Source organism: Lonchura striata, chromosome 3, assembly GCF_050655825.1.
Source record: "Lonchura striata isolate lonStrDom1 chromosome 3, ASM5065582v1, whole genome shotgun sequence".
In the NCBI taxonomy this organism is placed as follows: domain Eukaryota; kingdom Metazoa; phylum Chordata; class Aves; order Passeriformes; family Estrildidae; genus Lonchura; species Lonchura striata.
In genome coordinates, this window is record NC_140705.1 from 31280197 (window position 1) to 31301508 (window position 21312).

At 36.0% G+C, this 21312-nt stretch overlaps 1 protein-coding gene across 10 annotated transcripts in view; it reads right to left on the reverse strand.

The window, feature by feature from the left end:
• FILIP1 (filamin A interacting protein 1) overlaps window positions 1–17187 on the reverse strand; it is a 114749-nt gene extending 97562 nt beyond the window's left edge. For 6 of the 10 annotated variants that reach the window (XR_014954226.1, XM_085576432.1, XM_085576428.1 and 3 more), the window contains exons 1-2: window positions 3398–3902; window positions 1189–1307 (exon numbers count right to left, since the gene is read on the reverse strand). Coding sequence is in view for 9 of the 10 variants with exons in the window: in XM_085576432.1 (XP_085432558.1) it covers window positions 1189–1239 (51 nt within the window). In the remaining variant the exon portion in view is untranslated. Of the gene's footprint in view, window positions 1–1188; window positions 1308–3397; window positions 3903–16971 lie in introns of those variants that run through there. The other 4 variants (XM_085576433.1, XM_085576434.1, XM_085576427.1 and 1 more) reach the window with 3 other exon arrangements.
• Window positions 17188–21312: the final 4125 nt, after the last annotated feature.

A 21312-nucleotide genomic window follows, 5' to 3' on the forward strand; every position in this document is an offset into this window, starting at 1 on the left:
AAAGGAAGGGAAGAAACAAGAAATTGGAAGAAAAATAAAATGTCTCTTAGAAAAAAAAAAAATATTTGGAGAGGAATAGAGACAATCCATTCTCTTAAATTCTCTTGAGGGGACTGGAAATGTATCAGCTAATTTCTGAATATTAAAACCTAATATTATTAAAATCAATGGAAATATCACTCTGAATCAGTGGCATAAACCTGACCTTTGACTGGCACAGCTCTGAGGCACATTCTTAATTTCTGCCTGGGGGTACCTGAACTGAGTTAGATAAGATTACCAAAAGCCTTAAATTAAGCATGTGTGGAAAGTCTGCAGCAGAAAAATCCTGTATCAGGAGGAATTTCACTGATAGACCTCTATCAGCAAGAAGCTTTTATTATGGATATGGCTATAGTGGTGAAATGTACCCCAGAGGAGCAAAACAGGGCATACCAGCAAATCAGAGATGTCCTAATATTCTAATGCTTCCAGTCCACAGGCTGCTTCCAGGAAGCACATCCGTTTTTGCAGGAATCCTACTTTGGCTGACAGAGTTCTATTAATATGAATGTTTAGTCTTTCCATTTGTGTCAGGTGTGACAGTGAGTGGCATTATCTGACACCTCAGATGTCATGAGGTGTCATCAAGCTCACTAAAATCAGTAGCATAAGGGATGTACCACTACACACCAGAGCCAAAGGTCAATCATCTACCGCAGATGAGCAGGAGGAGCTCAGAAAAATCAAGGCATATGTAAGCAGGGACAGAACAGTGCTGAGCTTTAAAAATGTATTTCAAGTCTTGGAATTTGGTGGTAAAAACAATCATATCCTCTATAGAGAGACTGAAACAGAGGTGATGAAAAGCCAGTTAAGATGGTGACTTTAGCTAGGGCTAGATCAGCTAAAATGATAACAAAATTAATATAACAATGAAAAATTAATTATACATAATAACCATAACTATGAAAATATTATAATTAAATTTAAAAACCCACCAACATCGTCTGGAAGTGGATTCAGATAGGAAGGAGTCTTTAGGACCATGAAAGGCACCATCCATTCCAGTTATGTAAATAGAAACAAAATCAAAATTGTGCATGAGGGAGAAAATAAATGGGTATGCTATGTCTACTTATTTTCCACAAAAATCACTATGTGTATCACCAAAACATAAATTATTATTTTATTTTATATAAAACTGACCTTGGTTTCACTGTAGTCATTAGATTTCCTATCTTTCAAATATGAAACCATCTGTTGAATAGCCACATTATATAAACCACAGATTTGATTGGAAAATCCCAGAGCCTCTTTGTGGACACCTGTTGAAAAGCGTAATTTTAGCCTTCTCCTCCATTTTGAAGTGGAAAGGAAGACAGATGTATGTAAAACCACAACTCCATGTGTTAGTTTGAAGTTGCTATTAGACTGTTCAAATGTCACTTCATTTGACAGTTTGTAGGCTAATAATTTGCTTTTTGATTTTAAAAACTTGGCTAAAAGTAAATTATGCAAAAAAAGGGAAGTTGTATAACCACACATTACACTGAGCAACAATTAAACCAAAAAAGGAGCCAATATTACCATAGCATTTTCCCAGATTTTGCCATCCCTACATTTTCAGAAGGTCAAAATTGTCATTTCTCCACAGTTTAATTTGCCAGTTTAATTTTATTTCATGGAAGAGAAGCAGTAATTTTCACTCTAATGTCAAGATGACAAAGACTGTACAAATCATATTGTCTCAGATTTATTTCTCACTGTGTAGCCTTCTTATGAAAAAATAACTTTCTTAGGATATGTCCTTATTAAAAAGTAATTCTGAAGTTTCCTTTTGAGAATTAGACTTGGGATACCATAGTGCTTTAGTAATTCCACAATAATGATTATCACATTAAATGATAGTTGCCAAAATTTGTTTCTGTTTAGTGCTTTAGTGTGCCCCTTACGATGAAATAAAATGTACATTGCGTAACTTTTTACGTTTAAGAATTTTTTCCATCCTAATACTTAAATTATTTTATTATTTCACAAACAGTTACATTCTCAGTCACCAAGTACAAGTTGCTTCAGAGTATTTTAATTCCATCCAATCCATCCACAGCTAAGATGTGGTATTGATGTCATTTATGTAGTATGCAGGGATGCAACTAGAATTATTTGCTAAAGCAAGACATTCTCATCTCCCTGAGGCAGTCCCAGAGTCCACAGACTAAGTGTCAAACACCACAGACAGTCAGCACAGACTCACTTAGTTCATTCCTTCTTTAGGACAAATATTTTTCATCTGAGACAATTCTACATAAATCTGTGAGCAGGGTTTTAGCACAGGGTAAGTGCATTCTTTAAATCTCTGCCTTCATAACTAAATTAATATTGCATATGAACTCACAATCAGTATGTATCTTAAAAATTCTTGCGTACTATATTTTTTGTTTGCAGAAAACAGCTTTAAAAGAGGTGGCAGGGAGGAGTGGAATTCATTCTCTAATTGACCAAACAGCTTTTGTCAGTTAAAACAAAGTAAATCACTCTAAGCAATTCCTTCCCCTAAATTACATGACCACTATGGGGCCACGGGATATGCATTTCCAACACCACACAGGGTTCCATCCTGCTGCCAGGAGAAAACATCTGAGAACTGGCTTCTCATTTATTTTGCTGATAGAAAAACATGCTTTAACAACAATGACCCAGCTCGAGCACACTTCGGTACCATGAACATAAGGTCAGTCCTTGGGTTGGTCGTATTATGCTGCTAATCAAAGCAGCAGAGATTAATATTCATTCTATGTAAATAAGCACAAGAGAAAGAACCAAGAGTGGTTGTCCCAGAGATAGTATAAAAGGTAGTATAAAAGAACCAGGTGTGTCCTAAAAGTTAGCAAGGAAACAAAAAGTATGAATGCGCTGGGCCACAAACTGTTTGGTTAATTCTGTTACTGAATGGCTATTTCCTTTTATTTATCACACAGGTTGTCACTGGTTTTAATAGCTGCTAGACTATCACCGGTTAGAGATGATATGTATTCTATTATTAAATGTTGATTTGTCTTCTGTCTGCATGTAAGCAGATATAAACAAGATACACATCAACATTTCTGCACATTTTTTCATATTACTACTAGCTAGTTCATTATGCTTATTCTCAGAACTGCAAAAATAATTTAAGCAATGCTTTTCTATCACGAAAACATAAAAAAACCTCTAAAACTTTTATCCCAGCTTTCATCTAGTGACATTTCCAAATCATTCAGAAGACTGTTCAAAGAGGGAAAGAGACAATAGACATTAGAAAGGAAAATTTTTGTAAAAAAAAAAAAAAAGACAATAGAAAATAAAGGTTCTTGTTAAAAAAACAAACAAACAAACAAACAAAAAAAACCCGACGGAATGGTTAATTCAGTCTTACCTGTCAGCAACACAGACCTAGGAATGTATCCTTTAGATCACAGAAAGATCACAGTAGCCTGTCCCACAGCACTACCACAGGAGTAGAATGATCCAGCTCAGGAGAGCACAAAGATAGAAACTTTTCCCACTTTTCTAGGTCTACCAGCAGTTGAAGTAATGAAGGAAACAAGGTAGAGAACAGAACACCGGAGCTGCTTCTCGCAGAAATCCCAGGCAGGAGAAGTAGGAGGTATACTCTGTCTGTGTCTCACCCAGACTTTTGTTTAAAAGTTTTTTCAACTGTTGCTAGGTGGTGTTAGGCTTTGGCAGTTTAGTTCTCAGATTGTATTTCCCCTCTTCTGGTCTCTTCACACAGTGTTACAGCAATGACTTTGTTGAGCTCAGCTCGCTTGTGCTATATTTAACCAGTGTTCTCAGCAAGTCAAGCCTGTCAACAGCTGAGAAGTTTGGAGCAGGCTTTGCTGAGTTCCTCAGCTGCTGAATTATCAGTGGATGTTGCACTGCACAGCACAGCTACTACATTCACTGAAAGATTGTGGGGAAACTGTCAAATCCTTTTAAGGGCTTCCAGTGACTTCACAGGAGTAATTACTATTTAAAGCACTAAGTACAAGATGTGTATTTAGGCATATATTTTAGACTGCTAGAGAAAGAATACTTGTGTTCACTGCAGATGAGTTCAATTATTTATACAGCGAGAATTTTCCTAGGACAAGTAGGAAGTTTATAATTTGAAAGGTATGCACTTCACTTGAGGAAAAATTACACGTGGGAAGAACTTTTTGCAGCATAATTTCTTACAGAGTTTAAATATACTAAGATGACATGGAAAAATTAATGAAGGCTAAGGGTGGAAAGTTTTCACTGTTTATTCCAAAGACAACCTTTTTCTCCCAGACCAAGAGCTTCCTGCAGTTATTCCTACACTGTCTCTCACTGAAGAAAAGGAAAGCCACACAAATCATGATTGGTTTGACAGGAATATTCAGAACACATTACTCCAGGGCTGTATGCATTCTGATGTATCCACACTTGCTTCTGGATCTAATTACTATTCCAAATTCTAAGCCATAAGTCTCTTAGTCAACAGACTAGCAGTAACACTGGACAGATTTCAGCCCACAAACTGTCATGATATCAAAGATGTTGCAGATCTCGGACTCTAGAACAAGGTTCTACCATCTCATGGCAGAACAGCCTCTGTAAATATCTCTGCCAAGCACTTCAGGTTAAATGCAGAAAGAGCCTCCTTTGGAAAGCTTTTCTCTAGTGATGATTTGTGGTATTGATCTAGGGCTAGATGAAGAGGCAGGGAAGAAAGAAGACAGAAAAGAAAAAAAGTAAAATTATACAAAAAAATTTGTTTGTTGTTTTTTTATAAATGAGGACACACCAACCTTGCAGAGCAAAAAAATATTTGAGCCGGTCATACCAGTACCCTACAGTGATGCTGGGTCTCTGTGCAAGGAGTAGGATGGGGAGGGAAAAGGTATCACACTGTGGCAATTTCAACATGCAGGAATATAATTGGCCACAAGGATGTAAGATATCAGAGGGTGAGTTCAAGCCCTTATGGGAAGCAGCTGTGGGATTAGCTGTAACCCTGTCTCTGCAATGACTTTTGCTTGATCTGTGTCATTATCTAAGCAATCAAGTAACAATGAAAAAATACTTTCATTCCCAAGTTGCTCATAAAGAGAAAGTTAAGTAAATATTAGGTATTGTGTCAAGTAACTGATATTTAGACATTGATGACACATTTATGAAAGCCCCAAACACTTCCATCATGTCAAATATATTTTGTTTTGGGCACCAAGTAATAATCATTAATTTCCATTTGCATTTCAATATTTGACTTGGACAGAAGAGTAAGAATGTATAAAAAATAGGAAAACTTCTGTTTTTCAAAAACAGTTATTTGGAAGATTATTTTAGAGATACAATATATTGGCATAAAGTTTGCTGGTATATGCTTCCACTTTGAACTGAAGTGAGATACAGATATCCACATTCTAAAATGAATCTCTAACTTAGTTTCCTCATAATACTGAGGTGCTCCAACCAGATTAATAACTTTCTGACTATTCTGGCTTTAACTTCTTGCTCAAAGTGCAATATTAACAGCACTTTATTCATTCAAGTATAATAAATCAGGCAAACAAAACAATTAACTTGGCTTATAGATCTCAGAAAACCAAGTGATTCTCAGCATTTCTCTGCCATTAGTTACTGGCACATTCACTGAGTGGAAAACAATACAACTTCTTAGGAGGCTTTCTCTGCTGCCAGCCCTGGTGGGTGAGTTTCAATAGTAACCTGCTGGTGCAAGTCTGCTTATTCCTGTACACTTGCAAACTCACTCCCCAGCTGTGCACCACAGATATAATCCTCTAACACCAGGGGAATTTCAGAAAAAAAATGTAGACAAAACAGGATAGATTAGGTTTTGCAAGTGGGTCAGAGAAAATATAAAGACCGTATGGGAAAGGGTGTAATTAATCAGAAATACTGAAAGTGTACATTTTTTAACTTTGTGCAGGATGAAAATGGTTCTCATCTAAGTTTTTCCCCTACTGAATGATAGAAAAAAAAAGATTATAAATAGACAGATTGTGTAGGGTGGGAAATAAAAGGAAAAACAAAACCATAAAAGAGACTTTTTAGTTTGGCGTCCTTTGTTAGGTCCTAATGTCAATAAAGAGTACCATCCAAAGTGTTAGTGACATCCTCCAAGTCTAAAAAGCAACTTTCTTATAATTTCTGAAAATTATGTTATCTCTTAGTCAAGAAACCAAGATAATGGAGTCCAAAGTAAATAATTCTAAGAAAATTTGTATTGGAAGACAAATATCTCAGTATTATTTCAATCAAACCACCAAAGGCCAGAGCAATGCAAAAAAAAGGGAACAAAATGTGGCACTAGAGAGAAAAGAAGAACAGCAGCAGGACTTGTTGCCATTTTCAAAGATAACGCTAATCACAAATACAGATGAGAGCCTGTCACTGTTCACACAATCATATTTCTTTGTACTTACATTGCTAGAAAATGAAAGAAAAATTTTTATTATATGAGCTGTTCTAGAGAAATTCCAGGCTTGAGGCAGAAATTACTGGCAGAAAATCTATGGTTTTTATAGAGAAGATCAAAACAGATGTCTTCTTCTGACCTTACTGGTTTCTCTTGACCTTAAAATGTATGCCTGTAAATAAGATTTTTCTGGAACACATACAATAGTATTACTATGTAATTTTTATCTCGGTCATCCATCACTTTGATGTACAAGTATATCTCATTCTCTCAGTCATAGAGGCATTCAGAGATACAGCCTACTACCTTTGTCCTTTTGAAATATTTTGCATCAGCCTTTAGGAAACAAATCTATGTGAATAGACTTAGAGTATCTTAAATATATGCCCTGAAGAGCTCTAATATGTGTATAATTCTCTGTGGGCAACCACTATGAGTTCTTCATTAAGCTGCTCCTTAAAATGCATTGAAGTATGTAATCAATATTTTAGTTTCTAACAAATTATTTTTTCATTTGCTTGAAAGGTAGTGTTTTGTGATTACCTGCTTTCATACTTATTGCCCACTTCCATAAATCTCTATTATTTTAGACTATGCTACTGCTTTTAGCTTTGTTTTGGCTTTACAGTATAACTTGTGCTTCCTTACAGTTTTTTGGAAGGAAGGATGTTGAATCATGCTTTGATTAATAAGATCTTGGCTATGCCCCCTCAAATATATATTTTGGGATGGATAGGTATTGATTTTTTTAGTTTTCCAGATATTATTGTCACCTTATAAAATCCAACACCATCTTTTAGATGTTAGGTCTGCTATATTTTCATCTCAGCACCTGGTTTTTTATAACCAAAGAAAGAAACATATTTCTGCATTTAGTTCATAGATTCAGTTTAGCTGTCTATTTTATAATCCTGCCAAAAAGATCCCCACCACAGTCACAAACCTCCAGGAACACTGGAATGTTATAGTATTTTCTGTAATAGTTTTGCATGCTTTATCAGTAAAATGAAACCAGTGTATCCTTCATTTCAATTCTTCATATGCTATCTTGATCTACATATTGTCTTCAAAGAACATTTTTTGATTTTTTTAAAGTTGCAATTTTAATGAAAGAAACATATTAAAAGGCCTGCCCATTGAAGTTATTTTATATTTATTTTTCCATTGTCAAAAAAAAAAAAAATATACTGACGTCCCATAGGATGTCTTCAAATGAAGTGTAGACCAAATATGGGGCAGATGGCCCATTGGACTTAGGCACAATCCTGCCTACAAAAAGGACAGAAAAAATGGTGATAACTTTATAATCACATTTGAACACTTCTGAATCTAAAGCCCCAGAACCTGGCTCTCACTACAGCTGGGTCAAATGGAGATAGTAGGAAGCACCAGTCTGTAGGAACATGTCAAATCAGACCTCTGGAAATTGAGTAAAAGCATCTTATTAGCTTCACTGCCACACCCCAGGAGTGGTGTGCAACTTGCCCAAAAACTAAGATAAAAATGAGCTGAAAATGGACTATTTGCTTTTAAGGCCAGAATAAACTATTTTTGTAAGCTAATAGAGCCTCCTACACAGGAAAGATTGTGGAATTTTCTTCATACAAAACAGCAAGTTGCAGTGAATTAAAGCACATCTTTGAGAAAACATGGATAATTGGCAATGTATAATGCAGTTCAAGAGTAAATTACGCTTCTTGTTTCAAGCAATCTTTGCAGGTTGGATGGATCTATGGGGCACATCTATGTGGCAGGGATGGATCTATGGGGTGGATCTATGGGGCAGGGTGGATTGATGGGACAGGGATGAACCTATTTCCAGTTTGATGTTGGCTGACTTGAGCTCCTAGACCGTGATGGTTAGTCAGTGGCCTTCAACCTCTCTAAATTTGTTTAATTCTAAATAAATTCCTGTGGTTATTAACAACACTGAAGAGGAAGTCTCTTTACAAGCCCCCACCCCATACAAATTAATAATTTTCAAGTGAAATGAAGCACTCTGAGGTGTGTGTAAACTAACAACGTTATACAGTAAACACGTAAACCAGAAGCAAAGGGTATTTTCTCCTAACAGACGCTCTGAATTTATTATTAAGGCCGTGACACGGAGGGTCACCCTCCCCAAGAAGGGCAGCTCTGTCCTTGACAGCAGCGCCAAGCACTGCTGATGTGCCGCTCTGCTCTGCCATCCCCGCGAGCACAGTGCCACCTCCCAGCGCAGGTGCCACGGGAGTTCTGCTCTGTCACCCAATTCTGTACCGCCCCTTCCTTCCTTGCTTGGTCTTCTGTGGGTTTGGGGAAGGATTCTTCCACTGCACATCCCTGGATTGCAGCTGTATTCCCTGGAAGACGCTGGCTTCTGTCGTCCACTCAGTGCCATGTACGTGGCTCACTACAAGTGGTTACATCCTACTGCAATTAAGACATTGTAAGCCAACACTCATTTCATTAGTGCTCCTCCAGATTTTACTGACAAGAGCCTAAACTCATTATTACCTTATCTGTGGATCTGTAGGACTTGAACTGCTGTGGAGAAAGAAAGGGCTAAAACATATATAAGCATCCCAGTAGTTTAAAAATAGGTGCCTGCCTTAGTCCTCTATCTAGGAACAGCTAGGCTAGGAAGAAGTGGTCTTTCCCAGTTTTGTTTTCCTGGAAGCCTCAGGACAAGATGCTCCAAAAATAAACCATAGATGTATTCCAGATGTAAATAACAGTCCAACTAGCTTTTTCCTGAGGATCTGTTTCCAGTCCCATGACCAAACTGTACACAAACACCTCTCAGAGGCAGTCACAGCATTGATAAAAATAATTTGTGTGCAACTGAGAAGAAGAACAAGAGGAAAGGGATAAGGTGTTTAGAATCAGGCACAAATCTGCACTTGAGGAATATTTCCACAAGGGGTCAGAAGTAAAGTTTTGAAAGGCAAGATTTTAATCTCAATGAAGTATCAAACACATGCCATTGTTAATGTAAAGAAAAAGAAAATATATGTAAAACAGCTTATTGGACATAATTTACATTTTCTGGTTTTACTTTCACAGGTGTGGGGAAAAGGAATCTGCTTTCTACTTTCCTTTATTTAAAAGTGTGGTGAACACTAATGAGGAGGTCTCAGTTACATTGGTGTTCTAGTAACTTGCTTGTGAAAAAACATTGCTTGCCAGTGATAGACAAAAGTACTTAAAAATAACTTGTTTTTATGCAGTGCTGTTTAGAACAGTTCCCAAAGCACAGCATTTACTGGGGAGTGTTAGGAGAGATCAATTTTGCTTTTTTATTGACTGTTGAAAGGGCAGGATAATATAGATAACAAAATATTAATAGTAACAAGTGCAGATGGAAATAGGAAATCTGGGGGGAAAGAAGGTTCTATTGCTTTAGAGTCAGTTTTGCCCATAATGGCATACAAACTTTCTGTATATTTTGGCATGAAAACTATAAAAATACTTTTGTTTTGGTTTGATTTTGGAAAGAGCAGAAAGATTTCTATTTTTAAATGATATCTGTTGGAAAACATCCTCTGTGAAAAAAAATCCCCAAATGCTCCACATTTCATCATGCCAAAGAGAAAACTAACAAATCTAAAGTTCTTTTGTTTGTAGAGCAACTGCTTAGGAAATCTATCTGAACCAAAACCTGCAATGAATGTCTGATAATCTCAGTACAGACTGATGTCCAGTACCTTTCTCCTAACACAAATTACTTAGATGAAAACCCCTCTAAGTTAGACGAAACTGCCTGAGACTCCTTAGTCCTCGTAATTAGAATTCAATTTTTTAGAGAAACAGTGATAGGAGATGAGATGGGGAATCCACAGGCAACAGGGGAATGTTTTAGTGTACAATGCAGAAATCAAGAAAAGGGATACAAGAGAGGAAACTGAACCTACAATAGCAACTACACTGCAGAAGCCTTCCTCATAAGACATCTCTTCCTAAAAAAGGAAAGGGAAACAAACCAAGTACCTTAAACACTCCTCATCCTCTAAACTACTGCCTTTCAGGGTATGAGAAACCTCAACAGAACAAGGTACTTACTGAGCCAAAGGTAAGCATCAAACACCACTGACAACCATGTAAGTTTCCTTCTTTTTCATTACCTGACTAATTTAAGCAGACCTATATTCAATCCGTTCCTGAGGATCCCCACTTGTAGAAATCAAAAACATAACAGCACAAAGATTGCTTAGCAGAGAAGCCATAGACAGCACTGCCCAAAGAAATTTGTAAAAAAACAGTATCATACTATTCATTCTATCAGGTCACCTTTCTCTTTACAAATTAACATGTTACTACGTTCTTCTTGCAATGTCTTTTTTTGATTGCGTTTTGTTTTGTGGGTTTTTGGAGTTTTTTTGTTTGGTTGTTGTTGTTGTTTTGGGGATTTTTTTAACAGATGTTGCAGAATCAGACAACAGTTGGGATTCAAAAGAATCTCTGGAGGTCATCTCATCCAATACTTCTGCTCAAACAAGGTGACCTAGAGCAGGCTGCCTAGCACCATGTCCAGACATCTTCTGAGTATCTCCAGGGATGGAGTCAGCACAGCAAAGGAGCAGTGCCTCAGAGCAGATCTGTCTCCCCTAAATCAGCCATGAATTAGGTACCCAGTCTGAGCTGCTTCGTTTTGCTTCCTTCCTCTGTAGTAAATCAACATCAGCCGTTGAGAGGAGATGACTGACCACTCATTTTAGAACAATAAAAGTAATCTGATAAGAACCTAGTCTGCCGTACTATTCCACATCTTATATTTTTCCCAGAGTAATGATTTGGGTTTTTTCATTAATGTGTTTAGTAGTATTTCTCATGTGTTATTTTTCGCAATGCATTATTAAGAAGTAAATAAAGTTTAGGCTTCACAAGAAAGTGAAATAACCAGATAATTCTTTAGAATTTCAGAAATTTCAGAAGTTTAACTTCAGAAGGCAGAGTTTAACTACCTAAGAAAAGTCCAAAGATTATCTTGAACTAGGTATTTCAGTGATACTGAGAAAATTTACAATTCAATTAATATTCAGAGCTGATGCACTTTATGCTACTTCTGTTGTATTATCCCTAGAATCCACATTAAGCCTAAGATCTCTTTAACCAAAACCAGATCTCTTTTTGGCAAATATTACCCCCACATTCCTCCTTTATAGAATGTGGGAGGCCAAGATTTTTGAGTATTTTGTGCTTCCCTCCCACATATATAACTCTACAAATTGAGGCTTGCTTTATTTTGTCATGTTTTCCCCCACAACTCTTTCATATTAAGCAGATTTTCTTTCTCCCTAAGGTCTAAGTAAATCCTTCCAGAAACTCAAGAATACACTCAGGCATCTCAAACTATTCTTCTGTATATCTGTCAGAAGGATGGCCTCCAGATCATCCACCGAGTGCTTCTGCATTTCTTGTGTTTTATTAGTGCTGCATCTATGATAGGTTGGGGTATAAAAAATTTGCAGCAAATAACAAATCTCCAAGGCATCATAACTAAGACCCTTTTAGGGACAATTTACCCTTCAGAAAACAAAAAGTTAGTCTCCAGACCATAGTGACATTGTTGGGAATTAAATAAAATAGAATAAAATGACCATTTTAAGATAAAACCAAGACAAATCAGTAAAATATTGCAAAACAAATAAAATAAATCATTCTCAACAGAGAGTAACAAAGTACTGAAGCAAAACCTGAGCATCTGAACAAAATATTAATTCTGCTGTAGCTGAAAGATATGGCTGGTTTGTCACATATTGTAAATAATCTAACCAGAAGAGGGAAAAAAACAGAAAAATGTCCTGATGTAAACAAGAAAAGAAAGCAATGAAAATGTGGGAAGGGCAGTTTAGTGCACCCAATATATTTTAGCAGGAGTGCAGAAGCTTCAGTGGTGAGGGCAGTCTAAGAGCCTAACTAGACAGAAACAACTGTTTTGTGCAATCAGTTTGGCTTACACTCTCAGCTGTCGCACACTGTGAAACCCAAGTCTTTTCAAATCCAAGTTTAACAAATAGATTATATAGGAGTGTGAGTTTCAAACCTTTACCTGCATTGAGGTTTACTTCTACTATTCATAACAAAAATAGGAAGTGTCACATAGAGCAAGGGGTGGCAACCAAGAGAGAATCTGAGCTGCAAACAAGGGGATTTAATTTTTTTTGTACATATATATAAAGATACACAACAAAGCAATTTGTTTTCAATCATTTAAATAAACTTCAGCAAAGTATGGATTATTGTCATGTCAGAGGAGAAGTATGATGAGAAATAATGAAGTAAATTAGTGAGGGGTTTTAACAAGCTTCCTGTACTGATAATAGAAGCCAGTTAACCATTACATTTTAGGAATCAGCTGCCTGTGAACACTGACTAATATAAAGATCTTAGGTTTCCCTGGGCCTGAGGGAAAGATTTTAGCTCAAGAAGCTGAAACACATCTGAAGGCACCTTTCATCTCTAACAGGCTAAAATATTGTACAAATATTTTCTTTTTAGAAGCATGCAACAGAAAGGAATGGGCAGCCTGTCTCCATGTACAATAAAGGTGAAGGGCAATCAGAGTGCTGGCTTTCCATCTGATTCTACACTTATAACCACTGTATATCCTGCCACTCACAGGATCAGCCTAATCACTGTGCTCAAACCACAAAGGAAATATTCTCTACAATCCTTCAGGAAGTGCATAAAAATAGAGGAAAAAATGCAGAAAATAACCATTTTGCATTTGCTCATCAGCATTTTTAGGGGTAGTCTTAGGGATAATGGAGTGCACCAGGCAGCAGCAGAGTCAAAGTAATGGTAAGTGGGTACAGCAGCACATCACAGGTCTTTCACACCCTGGGAAGACCTAAAACTGATGGGACAAAGCAAACCTGGACAAACACTGCATTGAATGTAGTTGGCAATCTATGCAGCACTCCTGGGCAATCAGATTACTTATTTCAAATCATTAGGATGCCACAGGTCGGACTGAGATAGATGTAGAATGAGATTTATATATGAGAAGTTTTGTTAGGATGGTGGGAAAGGATGCAGCTCCTCACTACACATTTTTCCTCCTTAATATAAGGGAGTTACCAGTAGATGATTTTAGTAAACTAGAAAGGCAAGTCAAAGGATGGCCAGAGTTTGAAGTTACGCAGAGGCAGCCTCCACTGTGCTGCCAAGGACATTGGCAAGACTAGCCACCCCTAGGAAATCACTGCATCCTAAAGAAAAAGGGATTCACTTCCCAGTAATGAGCAGTATCCCCTTACTTTGAGGTCTTTCTCCATCAAAACATTTATTTACAAAGGCACTGTGGGAAGAAGTTTTTCAACCACTGTCTTCAGGTCATGGACAGAAACTAGAGGGACTTTAGAGAATACTATCTGACTGTTTAGTCACTCTTATTTTTGTTATCACTGATTACCTGTGCTTTTTTATTTAATCCTAGCTAGTGCATGTCCTTTTATTTTATCTTGGATTTTTTTCCTGGATACATGACAGGAATGTATGGAAAAATAGGTTACTCCACAAATACTATGACCTGTACTTTTGAAAAGTTCCACAAATTATAAAATCTAGTAAAAAAATATGTGGTTCATAGAAACTACAAACCTGTTTATAGAACTGAATATCAATATCTCTCTATTCTTTTATGTAAATTTTCTGAGGTCCCAGATCTCACCTCAGGTTTATTTAATGAACAAATAAGTTCAAGAGAAGGCAGCAGAATAAGTTTGACATATTTTTAATAATTCTTCAACATCTTTGTCTTCACAAATTAGAATTTTATAAATATTATGAAATTTCCTTGTAACAACAACATAAGCACAAGTATAGCAAACTATATTTATGAAGAACGACTTCAGAAACAAATAAATTTTTGTCTTCTCTACTGTCTGAATAAAATAAAAATAGATGAGATGAAGCATATTGAAGGAAAAGAAGGAGCACTGAAATGTTGCCCAGAAAGTTCACTAATGAACAAACCCTCGCAAATGCTTCTTCTTTGACTTCACCACAATCATGACATTAATTCCTGTGGAACGTAAACAGGTTTTTTGTCTTCTGTTACCAGCTACCAACAAAATGAGGTCAGTCTTTGCCTGACATTTGCAAAAAATGGAATCACAGAGAAACACATTCCCCTCGACTGCCCACAGCTTCTAAAGCTTCTGAGTCTTTCTGTGGTATGCCCCATATTAAAGCAGCAATCTGCTATTTGTTAAAAAACCAGCATGACACTTCCTTGATTAACTTGTGTTACCTGCGTAGTTCCATCAATTTAAAAAACTTCATATTGCAACTTTTCAGTGTATTGTAATGTGAAAATGTTTCTTAAACTTTACCCCACAGCTCTGAGACTACTTCATGAGGCTCGTAGTGGTTACACAGAAATATGTAATTTTAATACTGTTCAGAAAAAGAAACCCCACAATTACCCTTCATACAAGGAGTGCATCTGTGAGAAGTCTGATTAGATACTCTCAAAATGAAAGAAAAGGAAAGAAAGGAAGAAAGAAAAGGAAAGACAGAGTACTTCAGTACTTCAGACAGACCTAAGTTGGTAGCAGACAGACTTATCTATGAAGGCTAAATGAAATACACTTGTATATTTTATATATATGTCCCAGTTCATTATATAATATATTAAGCTTATTCTATTATAATATTCAGTGTAGAGGGAGTGAGTGTAACTGGTGAAATAACAACTACATTTATTATACCTTAACTTGAACAAAAATCTGTTACATTAGTCCTGAAAAGAATTACATATATTTTTATATTGTCTGCTCACATGTTCTAGTGACAAATATTAAAAGCCTACAAGATAGAAATTTTTTTCCTGTAGTGATCTACTTACAGGATTGGCTACTTAGGCATTCACCAAAAAAGCTGCCTGCAAACTTTGACAGCCTCCTGGATCTGGAAGAGACCGGTGCCACAAATTGAGGTTTTCCACCATGACCAGATCTGAAGACCATCCACTCCCTGCTAGCACCATTAGCAACAGTAAATTTAATAAAAGTAAGAAATAAGAATTTTTTTTATTAACTATGACTAAAAACATGTCTAAACAAGACTCACAGATAAGGGAAATTTGAATTTTCATCAAAACTCATGAGAGAAATTCAAAACCTAAATTTGCATTAATTTACAAAGGTGAAGCAGGAAAGGCTCTATGCCTGTAGAGAAGTGGTCAGAACTGGGGCCATTACTAACAAGATGAGCCTTTGGGCTACAGGCATTGTCTGCAGAACTAAAGCACTGGAAAAGTAGCTTCTCATGGATATTTTCTCTTATTACAAAGCCATCAAAGCAAAGTGCAAACTGAATTGGATTTGTCAAAAAAAGTCCAGCAGACCACAGTACTCTTGGTGGAGATACACTGAAGCAGCATATTTGTATCTGAGACTAGATTTCAAGCACAGTAAATGTTTTGAATAATTGGTCCCAGGAGTTAGTCTCATTCTAAACATGAGGAACATTTGCAAAATTTCTAACTGGAAATGAGTGTTGAACATCATCAGACTTTGGAGTTATTCATCTCCAGGGTTTTAAGTGAAACCCATCTGTAGAAATAAATCAAGATTGAATACAAATGGTGGCACTGCAGAAGAAACCTTAGACTGTATGACTGCATTGCACTCACAATGCCTTTATCATCTGTCCCCATTTTTAATATTATTAAATACCCCAGAGATCATTTAAAGTGTGTATGAACTCCTAGTCTGAGTTAATAAACTAGCAATTACTGGTATGCTGTTACAAAAACAATATGCAAATATATCTTAGTTCCTGGACTCACAGTGATACCTTTTAAAGTTGCATGAGATGTTTTTATTACTATTTGTAACAAAAAATATTTGTTGTGGTACACCCATTTTCAATTTTCTACCGATTTTCAGGTAACCTGTATGGGTTATTAGTCGTATGCTCCTTTTTATACATCCTCAGTGACCACAGGATGACATCTAGTGGTACTAGAGGGCTTCTGTCTTTGTTTAAACTGTTAAATTTGAATTAAACACACATTACAGTTTCCAGGTTGGGACCTTCCTTCACATATAGGAACCATAATTCAAAATATGAAAATAATTCTTGAGAAAGAGGGAAAAACCCCAAAAACCAGAACTAAATCAAATCAATTCAAATCCCATTCAGTTGTATGCTCTCTTCCTTCCTGTAGAAATGTATAATCTTCTGCCACAAAATCTGTGAAACAGTGATAAAAATACATTCCTAAAACTCAGAAGTTAAATTATTTATAACTATAATAAATATACTAAATATCTTACTATCATGCACCTTACATATATGCATATGTATATATAAGCATATATTTAAAAAAAAAAACAAGTCAAAAAAACATAGCCTTTAACAACATCATAAGTTACATCAGGTCTTCTTTCATACTGTGTTTGATATGAGATCAATATTTGAAAAGGTATTAATAAGTAGATTATATTTTTTCTACTAAATTAAAATTCAAAATTAACTTTTCAACATTTTAATTCCATATATACTATAATATAAAACTGAATTAAAAAAAAAACCAACAAACATTTCCTTACCATCACCTTTGCCACTGTATTCCAAAAGTTTCTGGTCATTCTACTTTGTTACTAAAAGCAAAATCAAAGAGAAAAGATCAGACACACGTCCTAAATGATGTTTTAAAGTGCATAAGAAGTAAAAATTCCATTTATATCCAGAAAGATTTTAAAGGGTACACTGAAATTTGCAAACAAAGCGTGCTGAATGTTTGCCATCTGTATCTCTGGTTAGATTCTAGAAAATGCCTTAAAGAGGACTTTGATTCTGTTTAAGTGTGGGATGTACTGTCCACAACAACATTATGCATATTTTCCCCTTACATAATGTCCTGGACACAATGAATAAGTTCAGTACACATCAGATATACAAGTGGGAGTAATGGTAGCATGGAATAAATATTTGGCATAATAAATACACTTCTGTTTCTCTCATTAACTATTACCATAGGGCTCTTAAAAATACAAGAAATATACATAACAGTTACAGAAATGTAAATAGGGCGGTTCTTAAGAAGAAAAAGTCAAAGGCAAGTTGACATCTCACTTTTTAAAAATAAAACATAAATTTCAACAACAAGGCTTTGTAATGCCTTTCACCTGATCTTCGAACAATCACCACTCTGTAGTTCATCCCATGTACATATGACCTGCAGACTGAGAAAAGAGACTGATGGCATTCATTCATTTGTACCAAATCCACACATTTGAGGATGTGTATTTATACATATGAAGATATATAATCCCATATAAGTAATTTGTGTTTGAATTTGTCATCAGAATTTAGTGTCACATATTTTAATCAAATGCCATTTCCTTTGACGGTTTTTATCACTACATTTATATCTTTTACATACACACACACACACACACATATATAAATAATGTGAAATTACCAGCTAGGTTCTAGTTCCTATTCTTTCTCATATCTTAAACATCTGAGCTTAAACGTATTTTCTACTTGTGATCTCAGGTTTTTTTTTTTTTTTTTTTTTTTTTTTTTTTTTGAGATGTTTTATTTCAGAAAAAAAATCTTGCCATCCTCTTGTAAAGATTAATTTTCACTCAGCTAGAAATAAGATTTTTTTCTTTAATCTTGTCTTACATAGAAGACCTGATACTTCTGAAGATAGGTTGCTTTTACAGTGTAAAGCCACTATTTGTTATCATACTATAATCTTCTGAATGATCTCTTTTTGCACATGCTTAAGAGGCAAGTGCTTAAAATCATACCTGCTTGTTAAGAGTTTTGCAGATAGAAGATTCTGTCTGTACAGACCAATCCCCATACTGAAGGAAGACAGAATATTTTGGTGAAATTCATCTCTGAAGTGCATTTAGACATACTTTGATTCATCATCTCATGTCTATTTTCAGTAGGTGTCACTGGTAGCAGTTCTGTTACATGTGGTTAGAAGCAGAATTCTATGGAATTATTACTGGTTTTCTCTGTACAGAAAACAAATTTTTGTTGTTTATTTCCTAGGTAAAAATTCAGGAGATTCTTTAACATCTCCTTTGACTTAGACACTAGCATGTATTAAGTGTAAACACTTGTGTAAACAGGTGTTGAGCACAGACTTATCTTGACAAAGCTGGAGCACTATTCCTTTATCAGTAATATGTAACATAGTGAAGCCTAATTGTAACATAAATAATTTTGGATGCTGTTACTTTGAATTTGGTAGCGAGGTTAAAAGAGACAATAAATATATTTTTTTTTAAGAAGGAGGTTTATTTATGGAACTACATTTCTACTGGTTTAATTTATCTTCATAAATAAATTCTATTTTTAAAGGGTACATAGTGTTAACACATGATTACCAGAAACTGTGAATTTGAAGTTTTGAAAACAGGCTTTAATTAATCAAATATTTCTCACTTGCCTTTTTAAGTTATAAAAGTTATGAAAGTTATATTAGCTAGCAGCAGTGGTCAACTGAACACTGTGTGAGTAGCAAGTAGAACGGAAAATCCATGACAATATATTGTTTAATTTCATTTCTTGCATTAAAAAGTTACAAATACAATCCCCCAGAACGAGCATTCATTTTGTGACTGAAATAGTTAACTAAACCCCTTACCAGCCAATATTGACGAGGAAACCAAACTGTAGGCAGAAATGTATTTTAAGAATTCCCTAGGGATGAGTCTGCTGGTCCTGCTGACGGCTGGGGGAAGTCAGAGAGCTCAACAGCACTGATTTGCCCCCTTGTGGCAGACTAACAGAAATTCCTAGTTTAATAAAATCTGGAGTCCTGCTAAAAAGAATTAATTAAGCGTTCAGGGGGTGAAACTCGAATCAAAGTTATCTGGCTAGCTCAAAGTTCTCCATGCTATTGTTGAAATACAGCATGACTAAATACAGACTGCTAAAAGTCACCAGAGCTATACCTCGTGATGCTTTATACCAATTTTCTAGTTTTATCCTAATACTGTGGTCCCTTGTGTCACAGAGTTTACTGATATGAGAGGGTATTTTACAAGGTTTGTAAATTCTTCTAATAAGTGAAATGTTCATACATACTTTCATAGTTAATTTTGGCTATTTTTAAGATAAAGACTGTCAAGAAAGGGTTTTTTTTTCCTATGTTAATGGCACAATCTGGACAAAATTAGTTTAATAAAAAAAGAAATATTTTCATCTGAAATTCATCTGCTTAAAAGTATAGTTCTAAAAGCATGATTTGAAAAGGTGACAAAGTAATTTTTAAAGAGCTTTGCTCTTTTATTATTGCACATACGTAGTTTAGAAAGCCAAGACTGTCTAACTATTGACATATTTAGGAATTGTTCCTCAGCTCACTAATTAGAACACTCCCTCAAAAACTTGAAGGGTCATTCTTCAGTTCCAACTTTACAAGAGAATGAAAAAACAGATTAACATAATCCTTTACTTTGTAAACATCTCATGGAAGGAAAGTTTTCCACTTTACTCTGAAGCACTGAGAAGTAGACTATAAATTTTTATGTTTGCTTAAAATTTTGTATTTATATTCTTCAAATGAATAGGTCAGCATTATAAAACATTGCCATAACAACACAATTTCATGAGTTGAAAAATTTTCATTCCAGAGATGAGAAAAGAGAGAAGTCATAACAAAAATTGCTTAAAGGTTCTGCTTCCACAAGTAAAATGATATCTATATGAGGCAAGGTAAGAAAGAATTTCGTTTACGTTCCCTGTTCTCAGGAGATAGCAGTTAAGGGAAAGTGCCATATAGCTGTTTCTGCAGTAAGTGATGAAGCTAATAAAAAAGAAGAATGATCTGTGGATGCAATGATTATAGATGCAGACTGCCTGAGGTGTAGCTGTCACTAGAAATTCCTGAGGAGATTAACACATTTTAGTAAAAGCCAGCTCAGTGGAGAATTTGTCTCACTGTACTCCAATGACTGCACATAATATCCTTTTCCCACTATAGGACATCTTCTAATCTTACTTAGTCTGATTGCAAGTTTAAAATAGCTTGTTAGTTCCTTGTTGCTCACACCAGTGTAACACCAAATTTTGATTCTTCCTATCTAGAAAACTGGACACTTTATCCTTAGAGTTGTGTGTTCAATCAGCTCATATAGAAGAAAGAATTAATAGCTTTAAAAATTCACCAACTCCAAGGCATCATTCTGCCTTTTCTATTTTGCTTACCTGCAGTGATCTACCCTATTACACAGTCATAATCCTAATCAGATGAGCAGCAGCCTGTGTAGATACTCTGCAAAAAAACAGATGCAAGTGTCCTGCAACTCTGCCTATATGGTTACTCTGGATGGGCCCCCTCTGCCTATGTTCTGTGCTGATGAAGACATGCATGAGTGCAGTAAAAGTTGTGCTGTGCCAGGGCTAGCAGGCTACTCAGTGGCACGGTTATTTGGCCAAGCCAGGCCCTGGACCCAGGTACCCTCACCTGGCTCTCACTTGCAGTGTGAGGCTGAATCAGCTTTCAGCACTGGCACAGAAAGACTGTCTAATCACAGCCTGACATTCAGTCATATTCTGAACGTTAATCAGGGTCCAAAAGCCTTAGGATGCAACCTGTTGTTGCATTAAGAGTACAGAAAATAAACCCTCTTGCTTTCCAGCTAGTCCTGGAAGATTAAAGGTGTTTGGGTGCAGCTAAGCTCAATTTATTATTATAACCAAGATTGCTGGTGACAGATTCACTAGATTTACAAAACGTAAGCATATCATGCTCTGTACAAGTGCTCAGGAGTATACTCTCACACAGTCAGAGGTGCAAATTTTAACAAAGAGGCATCACTGCTTTGGGGAAGACAGAGGAGCAAGCCCATCAATTTGGCTGCATGGTGATCCTATTTTCTGTCTCCTGACATGGAGGATTTCAAATGCCAGTTCACACT